Below are 20754 nucleotides of genomic sequence, written 5' to 3' on the forward strand. Positions count from 1 at the left end.
CAGATGCAAGAACATGGTCTGCTTAATTTAATAATACTGTGATTTTGTGCAAAACTGAATTAGTAGCAATTATCTGTTCTTGTTAATCACTCAGGGCTGGGTCCTGGCTCCGTGGAGCCACCATGGTCTGTGGGATTTGTGATGTGAAGGTGGACATGTGACGTTGGGACAAAGACGGTGCTCAGGGTCAGGCCCTTGCCAGAGCACCACGCATGCCCTCCGTCCTGTCCTCGCACTAATTAAATCTCTGCCGAGGAATTAATGGGAGCTCCACAAGCACCGGAGCTGTTGGGACAGGCCTCGCCGGTGTCTGCCGCAGCCCGAGCGTGGCTCCTTTTGTGACTCATGCCTGACTCACAGACGCCTGATGAAATAGATGCACTCTGTCACATCTATCACAGCTGAATATTAAGCCAAGCTCTTTAATCTCAAACCCAAGCACTTCTTGGGGGTTTCTCAGCAGCTGCTCTCAGAATGACTTGGGAAGGGGCAGCAATGTTACCGTTGCTGCATTACAACTGTGAAATTTGCTTATTTGCATGTGTGTGTTTATAAATATATACTCAGAAATTTCCCTGAGGCGAAGGAAAATAATGCATGACAAGCAGCAGCTTGGAAGGTCATCTGGGTTATTATTTCTGTGCCGCAGCTCACCTCCAACGCATAAGCAAAGCCCTTATGTACTGATTTTAATAATGCTGGAGGAGTTTGAAACCCTAGCAATACTCCAAGTAATTATTACGTCAGCTTTTCATGTACAGCCTCATTTCATGTACTTTCACAAAAATACCTTTTACTGTTCTCTTACGAGGAATGGTAGTGTTGGGTGATGGGGGTTTTGTGCTGGACAGGTGTCATTGTTTAGCTCCATACGGAGCCTGAGCCATCACACCATGCCTCCCCTGGCAGCAGTGCCCGTCCAGGCAGCCCGGACATGATCAGGTCCCCCCAGTGCTGCCGGCTGCTGTCCTGTGGGAGGGGAACGTTGCTCACTGCTCCACAGCGTCACTGTCACTCTGCATGCTGTGCGATGACGCCTCCCACGCCTTGCCCGTAGGGTCATGGGGAGCTGTGTTGGTGCGGGAATATCCCCACAAACTTCCTTGAAGGAGATACGCTCCAAGGGCGCCGATTAATCCGGCTGCCTGCTGTGTGTGCCGAGTCAAGCCGGCTCCTGAAAGCAGCACATCTGCCCTTCAACTGAAAATCACAAGTCTAAAGGGAGATCATTTTATGGAACAGGGTGGCTGGTCTGGGGTCCCACAACTCCTTAGTCTTTCAAGGTTTCCTCTATGTCATCTTTAAACAGTGTGAGCTGTTTGTACCCTCACAAAGGGCTGTGGAGTGGTCTTAATTGAAATTTCAGCCACTCCAGAGAGGCAGAACTTATGAAGTACAAAGGGGTTTCAGGTGACCATGGTAATAATTTGGGCCCTGGTCTCTTCACCGAGCGATAGGACAAGAGGAAACAGCCTCATGTTGTGCCAGGGGAGGTTTAGATTGGATATTAAGAAAATCTTCTTTCCTGACAGAGTGGTGAAGCCCTGGCAGAGGCTGCCCAGGGCAGTGGGGAGTCCCCATCCCTGGAGGGGTTCAAAACGCATGTAGGTATGGCACTTGGGGACATGGTTTAGTAGGAACAGTGAGACTGGGCTGATGATTAGACTGGATGAGCTGAGAGATCTTTTCCAACATTAATAATTCTATGACTGTAATTCCAAAACAGAGCAGCTGGATTTTGCAATGCTTGTTGTCTCATTGGTAGTTTTCTGTGTGGAAGGACGACAGGGTGAACCTGCTCTACAACAAAGGCTGTGCTCTACTTCCAATTGTTTTTCAGGGCCCACATACTTCTGAAGAACATATTTGCATTAATGGGTTTACTCTAATGTCTGTGTGTGGCAATTCATGCCCATAACACTCCTTTCACATGGACGTGCCATTATTGCACCATTAATACAAACATCACCCAGGAAAAACTTACAGCCTGCTCACTGGCGTGGAAGGAGCAGCTGCAAGAGGTATCTGCCGTTGGCTTGGAAGCTCCCAAATGTAATCGTGTTCCACTCCCTGTATGGCTCTGCAGTCAGCTATGTGTGAATACGCTCATTAAATCCCTAACATCTTTCCTGGGGGACTGTAAAATACCAGAAAAGCTGGGTGTTTTAGTGCTTCCCCAAAGCCATCAGACAGAGCACCTTGTCATGATGCTCATCTTAGTCCACAGCCCAGTGGCATACCCAAAAAATGTAGTTACTGATAAAAATCTACTCACAACTAGCATTTCCTAACAATGCTTACAACATTGATAGAAAAAGATAATTGGGAAAAAAACCCAAATCTTTTGGAGAGCAAATTTGTTTGTAAGGATGCTTATAGTGATGAGTAAGAAGCGGTATTTGAGATGACAGCAAACAAGTCATGGTTACAGATTATACTGAGACTACGTCACTAACCTAATTCTTCCCTTGTCTTCACTGTTAATTAAAAATCAGCTGCATGTAAACTGCATGTGATTAGTGATGCGAGGCTGTGGGCAGGAGCTGCTGAGTCCCAGTTCATTCTTTCTGTGGCTCAGAAGGAGTGCTTAGCAGCAGCTGTCCCTTAAAGCCACTCCTGGGTTCCTCAGAAAACCACAGCTTCCAAACTCCTCTTATTCAATGAAAAGTGGAGTAGGAACTTTTTTGTGCAAAGTGTTTCTAACCTGCATGATTTCTCCTGTCACTTGGAAACCCTGCAACCTGCCACTAGTTAGAGGTGGCTTTTAATCCATGTCCCCGTGTTGGAGCTCTATTAATCACGTGGGCTGCTGTTTTCAGACATTTTTGGCTGCAGCAAGGTTTTTTGATGGGCTGCCTGTAGCACCACCTGCGGAGCCTCACAGGAAGCTCAGCACATCCGGAAATCTAGGTGTTTACTTAGATTCTGCAAAGTCAGATTTAAATGTTCAACCTTTTGCCTTCTCGTTTGGAAAATGGTCCTCGTTAGAGCTGTGTTTCCTCCCGAGGAACTCCTACACAGGAGTTACTTGAATGTCACATTCAGTTATTTGGCAGAATACTCTGGAAAATTACTGGCCTTGTACCATTGAGCCAAATGCAAACCTATTTGTATTTTTAAGGGAATCAGTATACTTTTCTCTGTTTAAAATATTCCTATTACTCATGATGAGTCAAATCCTGGTCCCATATGGAGAGTGCAGCATAAACGCACTGTATGCACAAAGCAGCTTCTGAGAAGCACTTCCCAACCCCTCTGTGCACCCGCCTTTCTCAAGGGAGCCAGCAGTGGCTTCGCACCACGACACCGCGGCTGCGGTTACAGGCCAGGCCAGCTCAGGCTGCCACTCCATGCCTTCAGCTTTCAGCTTTTGCTCAGCTTAGTCCCTCACCTTCCGTCTCCCTGGAAAACATAAGGATATTCCCCAACAGAAGAAGAACAAGGATCTGTTAGAACAGGTCCAGAGGAGGCCATGAAGATGAGGTTCCTCAAAGCCCATCCAGTCCCACCCCTGGATCAGACACCTCCCACTGGCTCAGGGGCTCCAAGCCCCATCCAACCTGGCCTGGAACCCCTCCAGGCATGGGGCAGCCATCACTGCTCTAGGACGAGGGGGACGATTTTGAGCTGCAAGAGAGGAGATTGAGATGAGATATTGAAATGAGATCTTAGGGAGGAATGTTGTGCTGTGCGGGCGGGGAGGCCCCGGCCCAGGCTGCCCAGATCGATGGCCTTTGAGGGCCCTTTAAGCCGCCCCATGCTGCGCTCCAACTTCTCCCCTCGCCCTCTCACCCCCGGCCGCTCCGCCACCACCGCGACCGGAAGTGACGCCACGGGATGTTGCCGCCAGGGGGAGCCGGCGCGCCCCCGAGACAGGAAGTGACGTGAGGGGCAGCCGGCAGGGGGCGCGCGCGACGCGTCGGCCGGAAGTGACGGCGAGCCGGGGTGCCGGCGGCCATTGCGGGCGGGGCGCTGCCGCCGCCGCCGCCGCCGCCCCGCCCGCCGCGCCGGCCCCTTTGTCAGCGCTGCGGCACCGACCGCCGCCCCGTGCCCATGGCCGGCCCGCCGCGCTAGCCACGCAGCCGCCATGAGGAGGTGAGTGCGGCGGGGGCCCTGCCCGAGCCCCCCGGTTCTCCCGCCGCCGCCGGACTGGAGCGGCTGTGCCGGTCTCCGCGCTGCCGCGGGTCGTCCTCGAGCTCCGCAGCCCCTCCCCGAGCTCCCGCTGTCCCTGCCCGAGTCTCTTTTTTCCCTTCGCCGGCGCTGCCCCAGCCCCGCCAGTTCTCCCGCCGCCGCCCGGCGGAGCGTGCTCTGCCGGGCTCCTCGGTGCCGGGGGTCTTGCCCGAGCCGTCCTGCTCCCGCCGGGCGAGAGGGTCTCTGCCAGACCCTTTCCCCCTCCTGCCGGCCCTGCGCGAGCCTTGCCGACTCCCCCGCTGCCGCTACCCGGAGGAGGGGAGTGTTCCCGGGGCCGGCAGAGGGGCTCGCTCGGAGCAGGCGGCCGCTTTGCTCCGTGCCCGCTGCCCTGTGCCCAGGGAGCGGGGTCCGGGCCGGGGAGCAGGCGCTGGGGGTCACGGCACACGTGGGGGGCTCCGGGAGCGGGATCTGGGCTGGGGAGCAGGCGCTGGGATTCCGGACGGGGGGAGCCTGGACAAGCTCTGTAAGTGAGGCTGTGCCCGCTCTCCAGGGTGCGGGAGGAGCCCCAGCCCCAAGCACACGTTATCTGCGAAAAGCTCTTCCCCTGGCTAATAGGATGGCATCTTGAACAGGGAGTCAGGTGAGGTCTGCTTCGGTCACAGCCAGGCAGCTTCCAGTCCCGTAATGAAATAGAAGGGATGGCAGTACTGTTCCTGAGTTCCTCTCGGGGCTTTTGCAGGTGATGGAATGGTCACTTGGAACAGGCAACGGACCTTTCAGCCTGCACAGATCTGTGAGTTAACCTCGAGGCTTTTAGCGTCTCAACGGGATTTGGGACTTGATGATCCTTGTGAGTCCCTTCCAGCTCAGGACGTTCTGACATTTTATGAACCAGGTCTGTGGAGTCAGGAGCATGAGTCTGGTGGGGGAAGCTGCTCAGGCAGTCATTCCAAGTTGGTTAGTCTGTAAAAATGTGTTAAAACCCCTTGTTTCCAGCATTGTTTTTACAGTAAACTGGAGCTAAACCACTTTTATTTCCCCACGTTAAGAGAGAAGCTTGTCTCTAGCAGCTGGGAGAGAGCAGGGGTTTTGTGTAGGTGTGCTGGAGGGACTGGTTCACCAAAACAGCGTTGTTCCTGGTGGCGCTGTGAGGTGGAAACTTTTGAGCCTGTACTGAGCTGCAGAGCTAGCACTTCTGTATAAAAACACTGTTTAGAAATGATGTATTGAGCTTTCAGAAGAGACCGGGTTCTTTTCCCAAATCTTACGTGTTTGCATGGCATGCATTGAAGCTCCTCTGTTGTCTAAGCAGCCTCCTCTGGTTGTAGCAGTTTGCTGTGGGCAGTGACAGCTCTGTTTTTACATCTTCAGTTTTCTTTTGTTTCCCATAACGGGATCTTCCCTGTGATCCTCACACTTCATCCTTGGAGAACGGTAGCGCTCTGGAATGTGGCAGAGACTTGGTAGATACTCTCCAGGCTATGTCCTTGAAGGTCAAGTGCCGTTTGAAGAGTCTGGAGTTGCCTTGAAACTGAAATCAGGGCCTGCTGGAATCCTGGATGTGGAAAGCTCTCCTGGGCAGCTCTGTTTGGTTCCTTTGATGCCTCTAACTTTTTTTTTTTGTGGAGGAGGCATTGCAGATCTGTTTCAGGGGAATAAAAGTTCCCGTATCACTGTGCCCTCCCTGAGAGGTGTTAAGTGTGTGCAATGGCTTGAGAGGTTTGCCTTCCCTCTCGGGTTTTGTTTGCCGGGATAAGGGCTGCATTCCTCTGCTGCCTTCCGGGGGGGGGGTGGACGAGGGTGCTGCTTCTTCCCCGTGGCATAGTCTTGGAGCAGTTACTGATAGCAGACCTCTGTGCTTTGTCTCCTCCAGCTGCTTCGGGACAAACTTTAAGGGCTGTCGCTGTGACTTAGATCACCCCTCACCCATGTAGCATGTAGATAAGCGACTTTTACCTTAAATCAGAGTTAGGCTGAGACTGTGGAAGGTGAGGCTGTTATTTAAATTAAGAAAAGGGTCTCATGTATTTTTATTTTCAAGTTTTGCAGCGTGTTTCAAAGTTGCAGGCTGAGAAAAGGGAGTCCTACTGCCCTGACGCTGATGCTGTTTCCAGAGAGGGCCTCCACGGTCCCTCCAGATTTTCCACTGCTCAGGAGCTGTTGCCAACTCACTTTCTCATGGCTTATTTTTATATGTACTTTAGGAAACTGGAAATATTTTTGTTGTGCATTTGTTGAGGTTGTTGCTTAGTGTTTGTACTGTCTGTGGAGAAAACTGTGGCTGCGTTAGTGCATTACAAAACTATTTGTGAAGGCCTGAACGGTGCGTGCAGAGCTTCAGCCTCACCCTCCGTGGGCTGAAAAAGTAACTGGCAGCATTCTGTTCTTGGAGCTGGCAATTAACACACTTTAGGACATAAGAGATTCTTTTTATGCCTTAGTATCTGGTTATTTGATATTCTGATGACTGCTTACACTCTCTTATATTAGCATATATTGAGTTGGTTGCATTTTTTCTGCTGAGGTGAGCTGCTAAAGCTCAGCTCTAACAATATTCTTCTGCAGGAGGATGTGAATGTGTTGAGGAGCTGGGGTGAAAGGGGAGGGCTAAATATAGCCATTTCCTGCAAAATTTATCTGTTTTTGAGGCTAGGTCTCCAAATTAAGTTTCCCATCATCCTAGGCCTACGGAGAGGGTTTCTCTTCCTGTTTTACTCCTGATGGATGATGCTATAGTTGTCTGGTGAGTCCCAGTGTGGGCATAAGAGAACAGGAAGGGTCTGGGCAGTGGGGAAGCATGTGGCAACACAACTTGACGTGGTATGGTTCGCCTGTCCTCAGGCTGTGTCCAGCAGGGAAGGAGTGGAGGCTTGCTCCATCTTGCCAAAACTGTCAGACAGAGCAACGGCAGAGTCATCCAATTGCTCTAGCTGGGAGGTATGCAAATGAGCCTGGGAGAGGGATAGAAAGGTTAGAGGGACATCCTCCCTCTCTCTTAACCCCTGCTCTGTCCTTGCATTGCTCCCTCATGAGCTGTGTGCTGCTTGAGAAGGGAGAAAGCAGCGGGCTCTGTAGCTGTGGAGAAGCGCTTGGGGTGGGAGGAGAACACAGGCGGAGAAAGAACACCAGTGGGGTGACGTGGGTGGGTTGTGTTTGTGGGGTTTGTTGTTTCAGGGTTTTTGGCCAGCTGGTGCTCTGAAGTCATGCTTAAATTTAATGAGAGCCTGATGCTAAAATAGGATCTAGGGACAGCCGTTGTAAAATAATTAGGCACCCTTTTTAGCCCCCTCTTCCCTGCCAAAAAAGAAGCTGCTTGAATTCACATGCCTTCTTAGCTATTGGAACTTTCAGATGGGCATTTCACTATCTGCTCTTCTGTCTCCTCTGCTCTGTATAAACAGGTTAAAACTAAGCCCACTCCCCTGTGCGGTTACAGAAGGTTGTGGTGGTGGTGGATGCAGTAGGTTCGAGTGGAAGTTGCTCCCTTTCAGCCTCCCTGTGCGTGAGAATTCATGGCGATCCATTGGGATGGATTGCAGGTCGGCCTTGGGGAGGGTACCCATATATATTAGGGAATAACATCCTTGCTTTGAGACCTGAGGGTGGTCGAGACTGAGAGGGTTTAGGAGCATGATAGTTACAAAGGTATCCAACACTGTCTGAATGCAGCTTTTAAATCCTGCTACGGGCACTGTCAGCGACTGCGCTAAGGACACAGGTCATTTGCATCTGCTACGTATCTGTGAATTTGGGAATGATGGTATTTCTTAGCAGTGTTGGAAAGGTGAATTTGCATCATTTTGCAAAGAGTTTTGAGGTCATGAATTTAGAAAATGCTATTGACTGTGAAATGTATGAAATTCCATGGAAACGCTTGCTGTAAATTGCTTTTTTCTTCACCATGTTTGCAGCCAAAACAGTTTTAGACTAATGCTTTCAAACGCCATGGGGTGCAGGTAAATAGCAGTGAGTCCTTGTAAGGGAGTAGTTGTCTTTGTTATGTTGGGCTGAGTGCATGGCCCTGGTTTCAGCTGATGGGTGATCCCTTCCTTAGAACGTGGACTTTTGCAATTACCTGGGTACAGCTTCGTGTTCTCAGGTTCCTGTTGTGGAGCAGTTCACATTCATAAGTCTCACTTTTATTCAGTTTGTGCTCTTAGACTTTGGCTCACAACAAGATCTGCACTGAACTGTGGTTATAAACCAGCACTGCATCTCATCTCTGATGTTAATCCCACTGGATGCTGACCGTTTCCTAGAGGAGCATCAGGAGTTTGTTGGGATTCCTAGTGAAATAAGCACATTGCTGCTCCTTCATGTGAAAATGTGGTGTTCTGTAGTAGCAAGTCAGATGCAGATTTTCCCTGGAAGGCCAGAACTGGCCTTATGATTCACCTGCCAGTGAAGAGTCAACATCAGGTGCTGCATTGCCGTCTTTGCCAGTTATTACATGGTCCCAGTTTTAAACAGGGCTCTTTTAATCTGCTCTCTCATTTCATGTTGAATTCATCCTGGCTTCCAGTGCTGGACCGGTGCAGGCTGTGCATGTTGCCCTGTGGCATGGTGGCTGTGCCGGGTGGGCCAGGCAGCCTGTTGGATCCTGGGGCCTGTTGGATGGAGGATTCTGCCCAGGTCTGGTTAGAACACGTTCTGTGCTCTTTATGCTCACAAATTAGTGTGCAGCCAGCTCCTAAACTCCTCTAAAGCCCTCAACATCAATACCCCTCATCTCAAGTGATCCTGCTCTGTCTAAGTACAAAGGCAGGATGAGTCTCTAAGCCATTAGGGTAACTCCTTGTTCTTAGATAGGGGTTTCTTTATGCTCAGGGCCTGTTTTAGCTTTGCATGGGGTTGGCTCAGTCTCGTTCCACACAGCTCTGTGAGGTGGCATAGGTGCAGTGGGCCTAAACTGACTCTTGCTGAGGAGAAAGATGTTTGAAAGGAAATACTGTAGAAGTTTTAATGTTGCAGTTGAAATGCAAGTAAATGGGAAGTGATGTTTGATGTGATTTCTTGTGCTGTAAAAACTAGGGAAGACAGGTGTAGCCAGTAATTGTAAAATGACCAAAAACGGTGGGGTTTGTGCAGTGCTGTTTCTGTGACAGGATGATTGCAATGGGACATTTAAGATGGGTGGGTTTTTTTAAGGAGGGAATCGTGTGGGTTCGTAGGTCTGTGGGTGGACCATTAAATGCAGTGGTCCGGATGCAGTTTTGTGCTTGGGAATTTACCTCTAAGTGTGAGGCTGGGGGCAGGGGAGGGGGGAAGAATGACCTTGGTGTGCTATCTCCTTATGCTTCTTACTAAGTGTCTGCTCCAAGCTGCTCCTGGAGTCTGCAGGTCATTGCCAAGTCAGGTGTATGTTTTGCTGTTCTTCTGTTTCTCCCATTGACCTGAAATGCCAGCGAAATGGTTGCTCAGCCCCAGGAGCTGTTTTTGTCAGTGCATCTCCCCCTGTTAAACTGCTCCTGGCAATGTCAGACATGGTACTGCTTGCTATCTGCAGTGCTTCAGAAAAGATGGAAGTGCTTGTGGCGTGGTGTAAAAGAACTCAAGCCTGTCTAGGAAGAGGAAGACTACAACTTTATTAAAACCAAACACCTCCAGCTTGGTGATTGAGGCAGACGTTAGACTCTTCATTTGCCTTGTCTGACATGAGTGAAGATGGAGGTAGGAGATCATAGAATCATTAAGGTTGGAAAAGACTTCTAAGGTAATCGAGTCCAGCTGTCTGTAATGGTGGAGGGGAGCACCAGGGGCTGTTACCTAGGGGATTTTAGAGAAGGGGAGACGATACTAATTCTGAACCTTCTGTCCCGCGTGCCTTCTCAGCGTGTTGAAGCTACAGACTGGCCTCAGCTGGATGGAAACTGGTAGGGAGGACCTTTTCCTTGCCTTACAGAGCAGTTGTAGCTCATTGCACTCACTGGAGGTCAGGCATTTCTTGTTCTGACTGCAAGCCTTACCTCTCTGCTAATAAGCTGCAGCAGAGAGGCCAGCAAACACCTCTTCTAATTGCAGGTCTGCAGTTTGTCTGGCAAGTATCCTGTAACAGTAGGAGCAGGTTGGCAGCTTTTCTGCGGCTGCCTTTGGCTGGGCAGATAGCTCGGAGGCTCGAAGTGGCTGCTTTTGAAGTCCTGCAAGCTGCTGATCTCTGCGTTTGGAGTCTGTGTGCCTCAGCAGGCCCCTCCACCCTCCCCTCCGAATGGCCTGGGGTTCCTGGCTGAGCAGTTGGAGGCAGTTGGTGCTGGTGTTGTGCAAGCCTTTTTGCTGGCTACTAATGACGGGGAAGTAAGAACTTGTCCCTCTCCCTGCGCTGTTCTTTCTCCTGTTCTGGCATCTCTGTGGCCACGTGGAGAACTGGATAAGTCTGGATTTGGTTACAAGTTTGTCTGTCTTTGCCAGATCGGTTCTAATCCATATTAATTCCTGGTTTGTTGGGTTTTTTTGTGCTGATGCTAAGGAGGAATCTCAAAAGGCAGGAGTGGCTGGGCAGAAGTGGAGGATGGTGTGCGCTCCTTGCTGTGTTTGTGAAAACTGTTGTACTGGAGTGCGTCATGGAGCGTTCAGTTTGCTGGCTGTGGCCACGGCTGCTTGCAGAGAGCACCTTGGCCCGGTTTGTCAGTGCCAGAAGGATCTGGTATGGTCCTCTCCCCTGAAAGAATTCCTGCAGGTTTCCTTGCTGCCTCCTTGCTCTTGACCTTGGTGGTTACAGCGAGTTGCGCTTGAACACAGGTTTTTGGAGGTTCCATGTGCCATGGCTCTAAAGCCTGCCTCTCCTTCGTATTGTAAGGATGAGGATGAGTGCGGCAGCCAGCCCATCCCCTGTGACGCCGCGCGTGATGGCACATCTGCCTGTATTGCTCATTCTTGGAGGGGTGGATGAATTCTTACGATGTCAGTCAGTACCGAATGGGAGGTGGAAGAGATGGGGTCTGAATCTCCCTAGGAACAAATGTAAAATTAAACAAACTGCGCGTTTGTATTAGTCAGCCTGAAACAGACGGTGCTATTTAGGGCTCTCTGCTGCAATAAAGTTGTCTCCTGTGTTTGTGGGGGTGGACTGCAACAATTAAGTCATTTTAAGGCTGAATCTTAAAAGAGAAAATAAAATGAAGAGATAATAGCTTGGTTTAAGAGAATAAATTAGTTGTATTGTGTTACATTTGAGAGAAGGCAGGTGGTACCTCACAGGTTGGTGGTTATTGGTAAAAATCGTGTCTGTGTTGCATGGTGAAACTCTTCTTGACTTCATAAAGAGTAATAGTTTGGGGTTTTTTTTATCCATTAAACTACAGTCTGCTGATGCTGGAGTGTAATTGCCTGTTGGAGCTGTGGGTCTGTGTAGGAGCCTGCTAAAACACCAGTTGTAGGATGGTTTGGCAATGGATTCAATGTGGCAGTCAGTCTTGTAGCAGTGCAGTGTGTGCGACTCCCTATTTTCTGTTGTCGGAATGGAAAGATGTATGGCTTGCAGCACACTCATGTGAGTATTGAATTAGCTCATTCGTATCTACTTAGGGGTGGAATTAGAATGAGTTGTGCATTCTGAAAAAAAGGTGTTTGCAGTTTGGCTTTTAAATACTGGCTTGAGTGAAATGATCAAGTATTTTAGATGTACTCTTTGCTCATGAAAAATGTGCTGATGAGCCCTCTGATCCAGTGGAAGGTGTCCCTACACGTTGCACGAGGGTGGAACTGGATGGGCTTTGTGGTCCCTTCCAACACAAACCATTCGGGGATTTTAGGACATCCTTCTCTACCCCCCTCCCCCCAATCCCAAACAAGAGCTGGGAGGGTTGTGCTTTTGGTGATGGTGATAAAGTAATTTTTGGGAAACTTAGGCTGAAGTTCTTCTCCGGATGTTCATTCTTACTTATTTGGCCTTGATCTCAGTAATGGTTATTCACCTTGACCTGTGTTTTTGGACTGGATTGTAAGACTTGTGTGGATCTGAGTCTAAATGAAGTGATGGTGATAAAAAGGTGCTTGTGTGGCTGTTTTCCCTCTGCCCGTTTTTCATCTTGAGGGTGCTGGGGAGTAAATGCGGTGTGGAACCATCTCTGCTTATCTTGATTCAGAGCTGTCTTGGCTGAAGAGGCAGCACAGAGGCTGTCTGCTGCAGTCCTTCTGCTCTCGCAGGCAGTCTGTCCAGCCAAGCTAACCCAGCCAAGCTCGCAGGTCTGTGTCGGAGCAGAGGGGCCTCTCTGCTTTGAGGTTAGGAAGGTTAAATCTTTGAGTATTGGCTGTCCTCCAGCATCTTTACATAATTTGAACGCTTCTCTGTCCAGAAAGAAACATGCAAGTTATTCCAAGTCACTGGGATAGAAGCAGCTCCTCCTAAAAGGCTGTGGAGAAGCCAGGGATCTGGTGCTCCTACCTGCAGATTCCAGCATCAAGCCCGTGCAGCACCAGGGCCGGCACAGCTTGGAGTGTGGCTGGTGGCTTCGTGTTTTCTAAGTGTACCATGGCTTGGTCTTTCCTCCGTCTGTTCTCGTGGATCCTGCCCCTTGGCTTTTGCTGTTGGGACTGTGCACTCCATTCCTGAAGAACTCCTTGGCTTTGCTTTGTCTCTGTCTGTCTCAGCCTCCTCTCAGCTGATTGCCAGCCAGGCTTTAGAAACGCACCAGAAATGCCATGTAGATGCTTAGTGTGCTTGTGGACCCCACGTGTTTGCATCAGCCTTTAGTAGGGAATACTCTCAATGAGCGATGTGTTCCAGCTTGCCCAGACCATAGGGTGCTTTTTCTGCCTTTGTGTAGGCATTTTACACACTTGTGAGGCTCCCGTCCATACCTCTGAAGCAAACTGGTGCGTAGTTGTTCTGCAAAACCTGTTCTGAAGTCTGAAGCTGTTTAGACCCTTCCATCCATGCATGTTCCTTACGACACAAATCATGTTTTGAAGGGTCAGTACAAAATATGAGTATCCAAAGTTATGGAAATTAGGACTTTAGGGACACTAAAATACTCTGTGAGAGAAACATGGTATTTCCACGCTTTCTGCAAATGTGGAGTGGAATGAGTGGACAAGTCTTTGACTTCCATCTTTTCAGTTGGGTTTTGATCCCTGCTATTGGTTAAACATTAAAATAAAACATTTATTGGACTCTAATATCCAGCAACACTCAGAATTTTGCTGGAACTTCATCTTGTTTCTCCATTGGGAACACCAAATTGAGATGTAGTAGGGATCCAGAAGGCCAGACTCATGCTTGAAAGCTGTCAGCTGCCTTATGCCCGTACTGAAGGCTCCAGTGAGAGACGGGTGTTTCTGAGCCCGCAGTGCGGTGTTACGCCTGCCATAGCAGAGCATCTGCCAGCAGTGAAACTTGCTTTGTTCCCGGTCTGGGGGTTTGTGAAACTTTGACATGCAGACCCATTATAGTTACACTGGTTGAGTTCCCAAAGTGACCTCTCTTTATTCCAGATGAGTCCCTGCTGTGTGCAGAGGAGAGCACCGAGGGCCCTGGGATCTGAGGGTGTGAATGGTTCTGGCTTTGCTTTAAAAGGCAGTATTTGCAGGGTGCAGAGCTCTGGGGAGTGGACTGAGTAGTAGGGAAAGGTGAATGAACTAGAGGCCGTTCCACCAGGCCGGGTTAACGGAGCTGCAGCACATCAATGCGCTGGTCAGTGCCAGCAAAGGAGAGGGATTTTGAGAGCGTGTTTGTGCTCTTGAGGCCATTCAGAAGTGAAGTAAATGCAGCTCAGAGGCTGCTGTTCCTCTGTGCGATTCTCTTGTCGTCATTCTGACTCTGCAGCATCAGTTCTTGTACAGCCTGAGTGAGTTTCCTGCGAGCACCTGCATCATTCCCACAAGAAATAGTTAGAAACATTCCTGGACATATTCTGATGCAGGGAAGGCTTTAATTTTTGACCTTTCAAAGACTATGGTGTTTGTCTCGTGATTTTGAGACCTGATTGAAGAAATCAACAGGTTCCCTCTTTGAAGAGGGAGATTGACAGTTTCTCCTGGATGTGATGGGAAATCTGGAAAGAGAAGTAAGCGTGTTTCTTCAGGCATGTGTGTGTGCTCCGCAATGTGAGTGAAAGCTAAACAGATTGTCACCCCTTCCTCTTTCTGGTGAGGGAAGGAACCTAACTCATAGCTTTTTGACTGCCTCCTGGTTCAAACACAGGGGTTTGGCTCCAAGTGAGCAGAGAAGGCGCTGGTTTTCTTGGTGCTGCCTAGCTGAGAGTAGATCACAGTCCTCTCCCTAAGAGTGCTCTCCTTGCTCTTTTGGCTCCTGACAGATCTATAACAGGGCAGACTTCTTTGTAGGATTATGTAGTTGTGAGACTTCATACCACTTGGGAACGTTGGAGGACTTTATGGAGAGTCTGGGAGAGCAAAGGATCCTCTTTCAGTGAGCTTTGGTGAAGACCTGAGGGGATGTTAGGGCAGGAGGACCAAAGAATTTGGGTGTAGGTAGCAACCTGTAGAAGTGAGACCAGAACCCGCCTGGGACTCACAGAACCAAAGCGATCTGCTTTGTGTGGGTGGGGTCTTCAGCTCTGGGATTCAAGCACCTGCCAACTGGAAGCGGTCCTGGCACTGGGATCCCAAGGTTTACAGCACAAAGGACCTGTGTGCTGGCAGTGGAGGTTTCCTCTTCTGCCAGGCCTCTGAAAGCAGTGTTCTGGAGAACTGAGATGGAGTTAGACTCTCTTTGTGGATACAGGGTGGGGTAGAGGTGAAAGAAGCCTGCTCAGGCAGGGGACTCTTCCATGTCACTGGGAGAGGAGTTAATGGTGAATGCCAGGCCTGTGGCTGAAATGGGATGGCATCAGATTGTGAGTTTGACATGGAGTGGTCTTTTCTGCATGGTGTAACATCACACAGGGTGAGGACTGTGGCATTTTAACAGCATCTTGTTGGTGGGAGGTGTGAGGGAACTGCTCTGCACGGTGCAGAGGCAGGAGGCCTCGCCATCTCCCTTGTGCAAATTATACCAGCAGAGACCCAGCGCAACTGGAACTTCATGGACCCTCAGAGGAGCAGGGCTCGGTGAGCATCTGTGAAATTCTTGTATGGTGGGTGAATGTGCATAGAAAAGTCTTCTTTCTAAAGTGGGGAGCGAACGTTGACGTGAAGGGAAGAGACCCAAACCGAGATGAAGGTTTAGCTGTGAACTGCAGCGTCCGCGGGCTGGGTGTGCCAGCAGTGTGGAAGGGTATGGCACCCAGTTTTGTTCCTCGAAGTTCTGAAATGTCCTTCCAAACGCATAAAGGTGTTTTAAATGTGGTTGATGCTGTTTCAGTCCCACAGGTGTGTTTGGATGTCTGTGAAGTGTGGGATCCTTCTGAAAAGGAACACGCTGTTGTGAACGCTGATGCCTTAATGTATAGCATAGTGAAGATGTGTCTGTGTCCCCATAGCTCTGGAAGGTGATTTGAGAGCGATTCTTTCAGCTCTCCAGAGCTCATCTTTTGGAGTCACAGCCTCGCTGTAACACTACACAAGTAACAGCTCTGTTTTTAGTTCCTTGTATGTCTTAGTGCCAAAGGCTTTCTTGGTCTTTGTGTTGTGCTCGAGGTGGCTCTGGACAGAGATGTGACTGTGCCTTGGGGTGGCTCTATGCCTCTGTCAGCCCTCCTGACCATCCCAGAATGTCCCAGATCCAATTCGTAAGGGCATATTAATTAAAAAGGGAGTGTTTGAGAAGCCAAACCCACTGGGTTTAACACAGTCTATTGAAAAAGGTGTCTGTAAATTGGTAGTTGACAGCGTGATGCAGTTCAGTGTTTACCCGAATTGTTCTTAGCATCACAGCTGGTATGCTGTCATCTTTGGCTTTAGCAACTGAGGAGAAGATTGTGCTTAATATGTTATCTGCTTTTTGGGTCATAATTATTGGTGAAGAGGCTGCTGTTTGCTGTGCTGAGATGCAAAACTAACCCCAAAGGAAAGAAAAGAGGCAAACCCTGAACTGGATGATCTTTAAGATCCCTTCCAACCCAAACTAGTCTATGATCCTGTAGCTTAGGATTAAAGTGGATTTTCTCACATAGTAAGGAAAAAGCACAGTGGGTTTTCTGACACAGCATTGGATCAGCTTCTCGAGACACTGAGGGAATATTTAAGTATGTGATTGTTAAAGGAGATTCTGTTGATTATCTTGTCTTGAAAGGCCACTTTTGTTACCTAACAAACAACCTGCAAAAACTTGTCTTCTCTGTTGTGAGTCATTTAAAACGTTCAAATAGAAGAAGTGAACATGGTAAAGATTTTTCATACAAAAAAAAAATATGCAGCGTTTGATTTTGCTCTGAATTGCGGTAAAAGCTAGAAAGCTGGAACAGAGACGCCTGTGGAAGGAGTAGGGCGAATAAGAACCTTTAAATGCCTGAGCTGGCTGCCCTAGGAGCAGTACTGGGGCTGAGGTCCTGGAGAGACAGACTTCACCTTTGTGTGTTTAAAGTAGAAAAGTTAATTTTAACCTAAATGCTTGAACTGTTTGCGTTTAATTTAATTTGCATTTTTGTTTGCTTGTTGTTGTTCATAAAAGAACGCAGTAAATGCTAAATGAAGTTTAATAAATGCTAGCCCCAGCTGCGTAATGAAGATGACTGAAGGGTGATTAAGCACTCCCTCCCAATCCAAACCATTTCTGGGGCCTGGCCGGTGGGTTCAGAGCTGAGGCTGCTAGGGATGGAGAAGTGTGTTTCCGTCTGGTCTCTGGGCTAGGAATAGGGTGCTCCCATTCCCCCCGTGCAACCGGGTGACAGGCTGGGTCTGGTTAAGGTGTTTCAATGGCTGTGGAGCGGTGTCCTCTGCCCAGTGAGCTGGCTGTGGTACACAAATGTTTTGGTAGCTTTCCTTGCGTAATTAGCACAGCCAAGCTGTTGTAAGCCTGTTTTCTAATGAAAAGTAAACTTTTGAAATATCCTTTTGTAAGAGTGAATAATCACAAGAAATGTCTCGCTTTCTCTTACGGTACAATGTGAATTCTAAAAACTGGATTTGCAGCATTAACTTCAGCATGGTCCCTCCTGCTACTGCGAGCTGGCACAGCATACCCTCAGTAACAGCCTAAAGTCATCATCTTCCCTTCCGTCCCCTGCTGTTCCTAACATGACTGCCTTTTACCTGGGAAATGGTCTTTAAAGTCCTTATTAACAATGTGTTCCTTTGTGTTGGAAAATAATGAAGCTTTCTTTGGAAGAGAACAAAAATAAGTACAAAATCGGGTGTAAGATTGGTTACTTAAATTGTGACTTGGTAATTTAAATCACCTCGATCGAGTTGGGAGCATTGCAATACATGCCAAAGTCTGAAATGGCTGTTCCTCCTGTGCAAATGTGAAATGCTGGTTTGAAAATTCCAGAACACCAGGGAGAATTCCAAATGATGTGGGATTGCGTTTGTTTTTAAACCTTGAGTTTTGCTTAGCTTCTCTTTGACTCAGTGTGCTGACACAGCAGGGTTTATTCAGCATTTTTGTCTCTGTTTTTTTTCCTGATGGTAGTCCAAAAATTTCCATCCTGTGCCTCTATCCTGAGTGCAGAATTCCTTGTTCAAGAGGAGTGGCTGCAGCAAAAGCAAGACCGTGTCTGTGTCTGGAGATGTTGGGTGGTCATTCCATGGGTATATCCTGTGTGATCTTGGAAAGGTTGGGGTGTGACGTGCTTTGGAATAATGGCACAGTCATTTTAGCATTTCTAAGAATGAGATTGTGAATTTGAGAGAGGAGCCAGGAGGAAGCGGAAAGAAGGTGAAGTCTTAGAGCCATATGGAAGGGCCAGAGGAACCTTTACCCTCGTATAAGAAAACGTCTCCAGCGCCAGCGTGGGATAATGCAGCCCCTGAAGCTGTGGCGCAGAGAACTGGCGTGGTCTGAGCAGGGTGGAAATACCCTCTGCAGTGCTGAAACCGTCTGGGCAGTGTCGCTCACCCGCAGCAGCTTGTGCAGACAGGCTGGGTTTGCAGGTGGCTGGGGATTGTTTTCTCCAGGGGAGCAGCGCAGACCTGCAAGGATCCCTCGCTCATGCAGCCTGTCCTGGAATTGCCAGTTTGGCAGCTCTGCTCCTAGAAGGTTGGCCACAGAGTTATTTTGAAGCCGTTTGATTTCTTTACAGGCCTGTTTGTGGGAACCTCGGTGTTTTGGGGCTTTGTACTGTGGCTCGTTGGCCTGCTGTGAGCTGGCATCACTGCAGCACAGGCTTTTGCAGGGGTGAATGACAGAGCTGTTCCAACATGTCTTACCCCTTCGTTCCTGGCTGGTGACCAGTGAGCTAAGGCTGCACTGATATGCTCCGACACAGACATTGACCAGAGCCCTTGCTCAGAACTCATGTTCCCAGTGGTCTGTAGACAAGAACTGCCTCATGTTCTTTGGCCTGCATATGGTCCTGCAGCGAGGTCATGGCAATCCCAAGCACAAACACAGGCTGGGTGGAGAATGGATGGAGAGAAGGCCTGAGGAGAAGGACTTGAGCTTCTCACCCGACAGCACCCCAACGCGAGCTGGCAGAATGTGATTGCAGCCCAGAAACCAACCATGTCCTGGGCTGCATCCAAAGCAGTGAGACCAGCAGGGTGAGGGAGGGGATTCTGCTCTTCTGCTCCACTCTGGGTAGACCTCACCTGGAGTCCTGCATCCAGTTCTGGAGTCAGCACAGGAGGGACATAGAACTGTTGGAGCAAGTCCAGAGGAGGCCGTGGAGATGATGCGAGGGCCGGAGCAGCAGCTCCTGTACGAGGACAGGCTGAGAGAGTTGGGGTTGTTCAGCCTGGAGAAGAGAAGGCTGTGGGGAGACATTAGAGCAGCTTCCAGAACTGACAAGGAGCTCCAGGAAAGCTGAGGCAGGAGCTCTTGATCAGGAGGTGCAGGGACGGGGGGGTGGGGGGAATGATTTTCAGCTGAAAGAGGGGAGGATTGATATGAGATCTTGGGGAGATCTGTGCCCAGGTTTCCCAAGGCAGTGGTGGCTGCCCCATCCCTGGAGGGGTTCAAGGCCAGGTTGGATGGGCCTTGGAGCCCCTGATCCAGTGGGAGGTGTCCCTGCCCATGGCATGGGGTGGGACTGGATGAGCATTGAAGGTCCCTGCCAACCCAAACCATTCCATGATACTATGCAGAGTTTAATTACTGCTCGAGGAGGAGAACTGGATGGTACGGTACAGCTGCAGGTCCAGAAATACATGGCCCTCTAAACAGCTGCAGGTAAGAAGTCATCTCTTCCAAGGGCTGTTATTTCAAGATCTGTTGTTGGGAGTTGTTTCTTGCAGCAGTGTTTTTATGTCTGTGGATCAGTGTTGGGCCTGGCACCCCTTGTCCTCACCAAAGCTGGATGCTGTGTTGCTGAGAGGTCAGTGCCATCGCTGAACCTGACAGCTGTCTGGCACCCTGACTGCGCCCCACAGAATCTGGCAGGAAAAAGGGAACACGAAGCATTCAACCCAGCTATTAAATAAAAAGCAGTTTGAGATCATGCACTGCCTTCTGTTCTGAAGGCTACTTTGAAATCAAAATGTGAGTGGCAGAGGCAGTTGGTCACCTTAGGCTGCTTTGGTGCCTTTGGCTGCTGTGATGCCCTGTGGTGGACCCCAGGCTCCACGTTCCTGTCAGTTCGTGGTGGAGGGAAGGAATATTTTGGGCACCATTCATTCTTGCCTTCCCGTAGCTGCTTTCCAGTTCAATCTCAAACTTTAGTGAGCAAGGTGGCAATGTGAAGGCTTTCTGCTGTGTTGTCTAGGTGAGGTTCTCCTAGGGCAGGAGACAGCTGGAAGGTTCCAGAAAATGGAATGAAAACATTCTCTTTGGAGGACTTGGAATGAGTGAAAATGATGGTGTTAGTAAGGGAGCAGAAAGAGGAGAAATGGAAGTGCTTTTCTTCATGAAATGATTTATGCTCGGTGATTATTTTAGGTAGCTAAGTTTCACTTCAGTGTGTGGTGGTGAAGCAGGTATGAAGGAAATGCTGCCCTACTAATTCAGGAAGGTTCTAGGCAGAGAGAAGATTGTGTTTCATTGGAGAAGTGGCTCCTCATGGAAAACAAACCCGACCCACGAACAGCTTCAAGCAGCAGGAGTCCACTGCTTCGTTGCACCCAAACTTTGCTGGCCTCACTCTGGATTATCTCTGCTCTGGAAATCCACAGGGAATATTAGATGGTCTCTTCTGGAAGCTTTGAGTGGGACAAGAAGGAAGTCCCTTCCATCACACAACAGTGAAGCAGTTCAAGCCCGAAGCTCCGGAACAAGCAAACGCAGCCTTACCCGTGTCCCTGGTGTTATACAAACAAAAGGCAGAGGACTATTGCACAAACTAGTAGGGACCATTTGTATTTTCACTAGCTCAAATTGTCAGGTAAGTTCACAATATTTGGTGAATGCCAGGAGTTTTGGAGATGATGTATTAACTTCTGTGTTTATTCAGCAAACTGACATAGAAAAATAACATATTAAAGTCATGGTTAAAGAGTCCTTTTTTTGCAGCTCTAATCTGCATGTATGCTCACCAGTGCCTGGCTTTATTGGAGCACTGCGTGGCCCGTGCTGCCGAATGGAGACCCACGGTGGCGGGAGTGCTGGGCAATGGCTGCGGGTAGAGCTGAGTGCGGGGAAGCTGTAGACGTGTTCATACTTTGCATCAGTGCTGCTGCTTGTGGTTAATACTT

At 49.2% G+C, this 20754-nt stretch overlaps 1 protein-coding gene across 2 annotated transcripts in view; it reads left to right on the forward strand.

The window, feature by feature from the left end:
- The first annotated feature begins 3921 nt into the window (after positions 1–3921).
- The window catches only part of ACVR1 (activin A receptor type 1), a 55212-nt gene continuing 38379 nt past the window's right edge, over positions 3922–20754 (forward strand). Inside the window, exons 1-2 of one of the 2 annotated variants that reach the window (XM_054069314.1) lie at positions 3922–4095; positions 4871–4924. Coding sequence is in view for 1 of the 2 variants with exons in the window: in XM_054069313.1 (XP_053925288.1) it covers positions 4088–4095 (8 nt within the window). In the remaining variant the exon portion in view is untranslated. The remainder of the gene's footprint in view (positions 4096–4870; positions 4925–20754) is intronic. The other variant, XM_054069313.1, reaches the window with a different exon arrangement.

This window comes from Cuculus canorus, chromosome 6 (assembly GCF_017976375.1).
Source record: "Cuculus canorus isolate bCucCan1 chromosome 6, bCucCan1.pri, whole genome shotgun sequence".
Classification (NCBI taxonomy): Eukaryota; Metazoa; Chordata; class Aves; order Cuculiformes; family Cuculidae; genus Cuculus; species Cuculus canorus.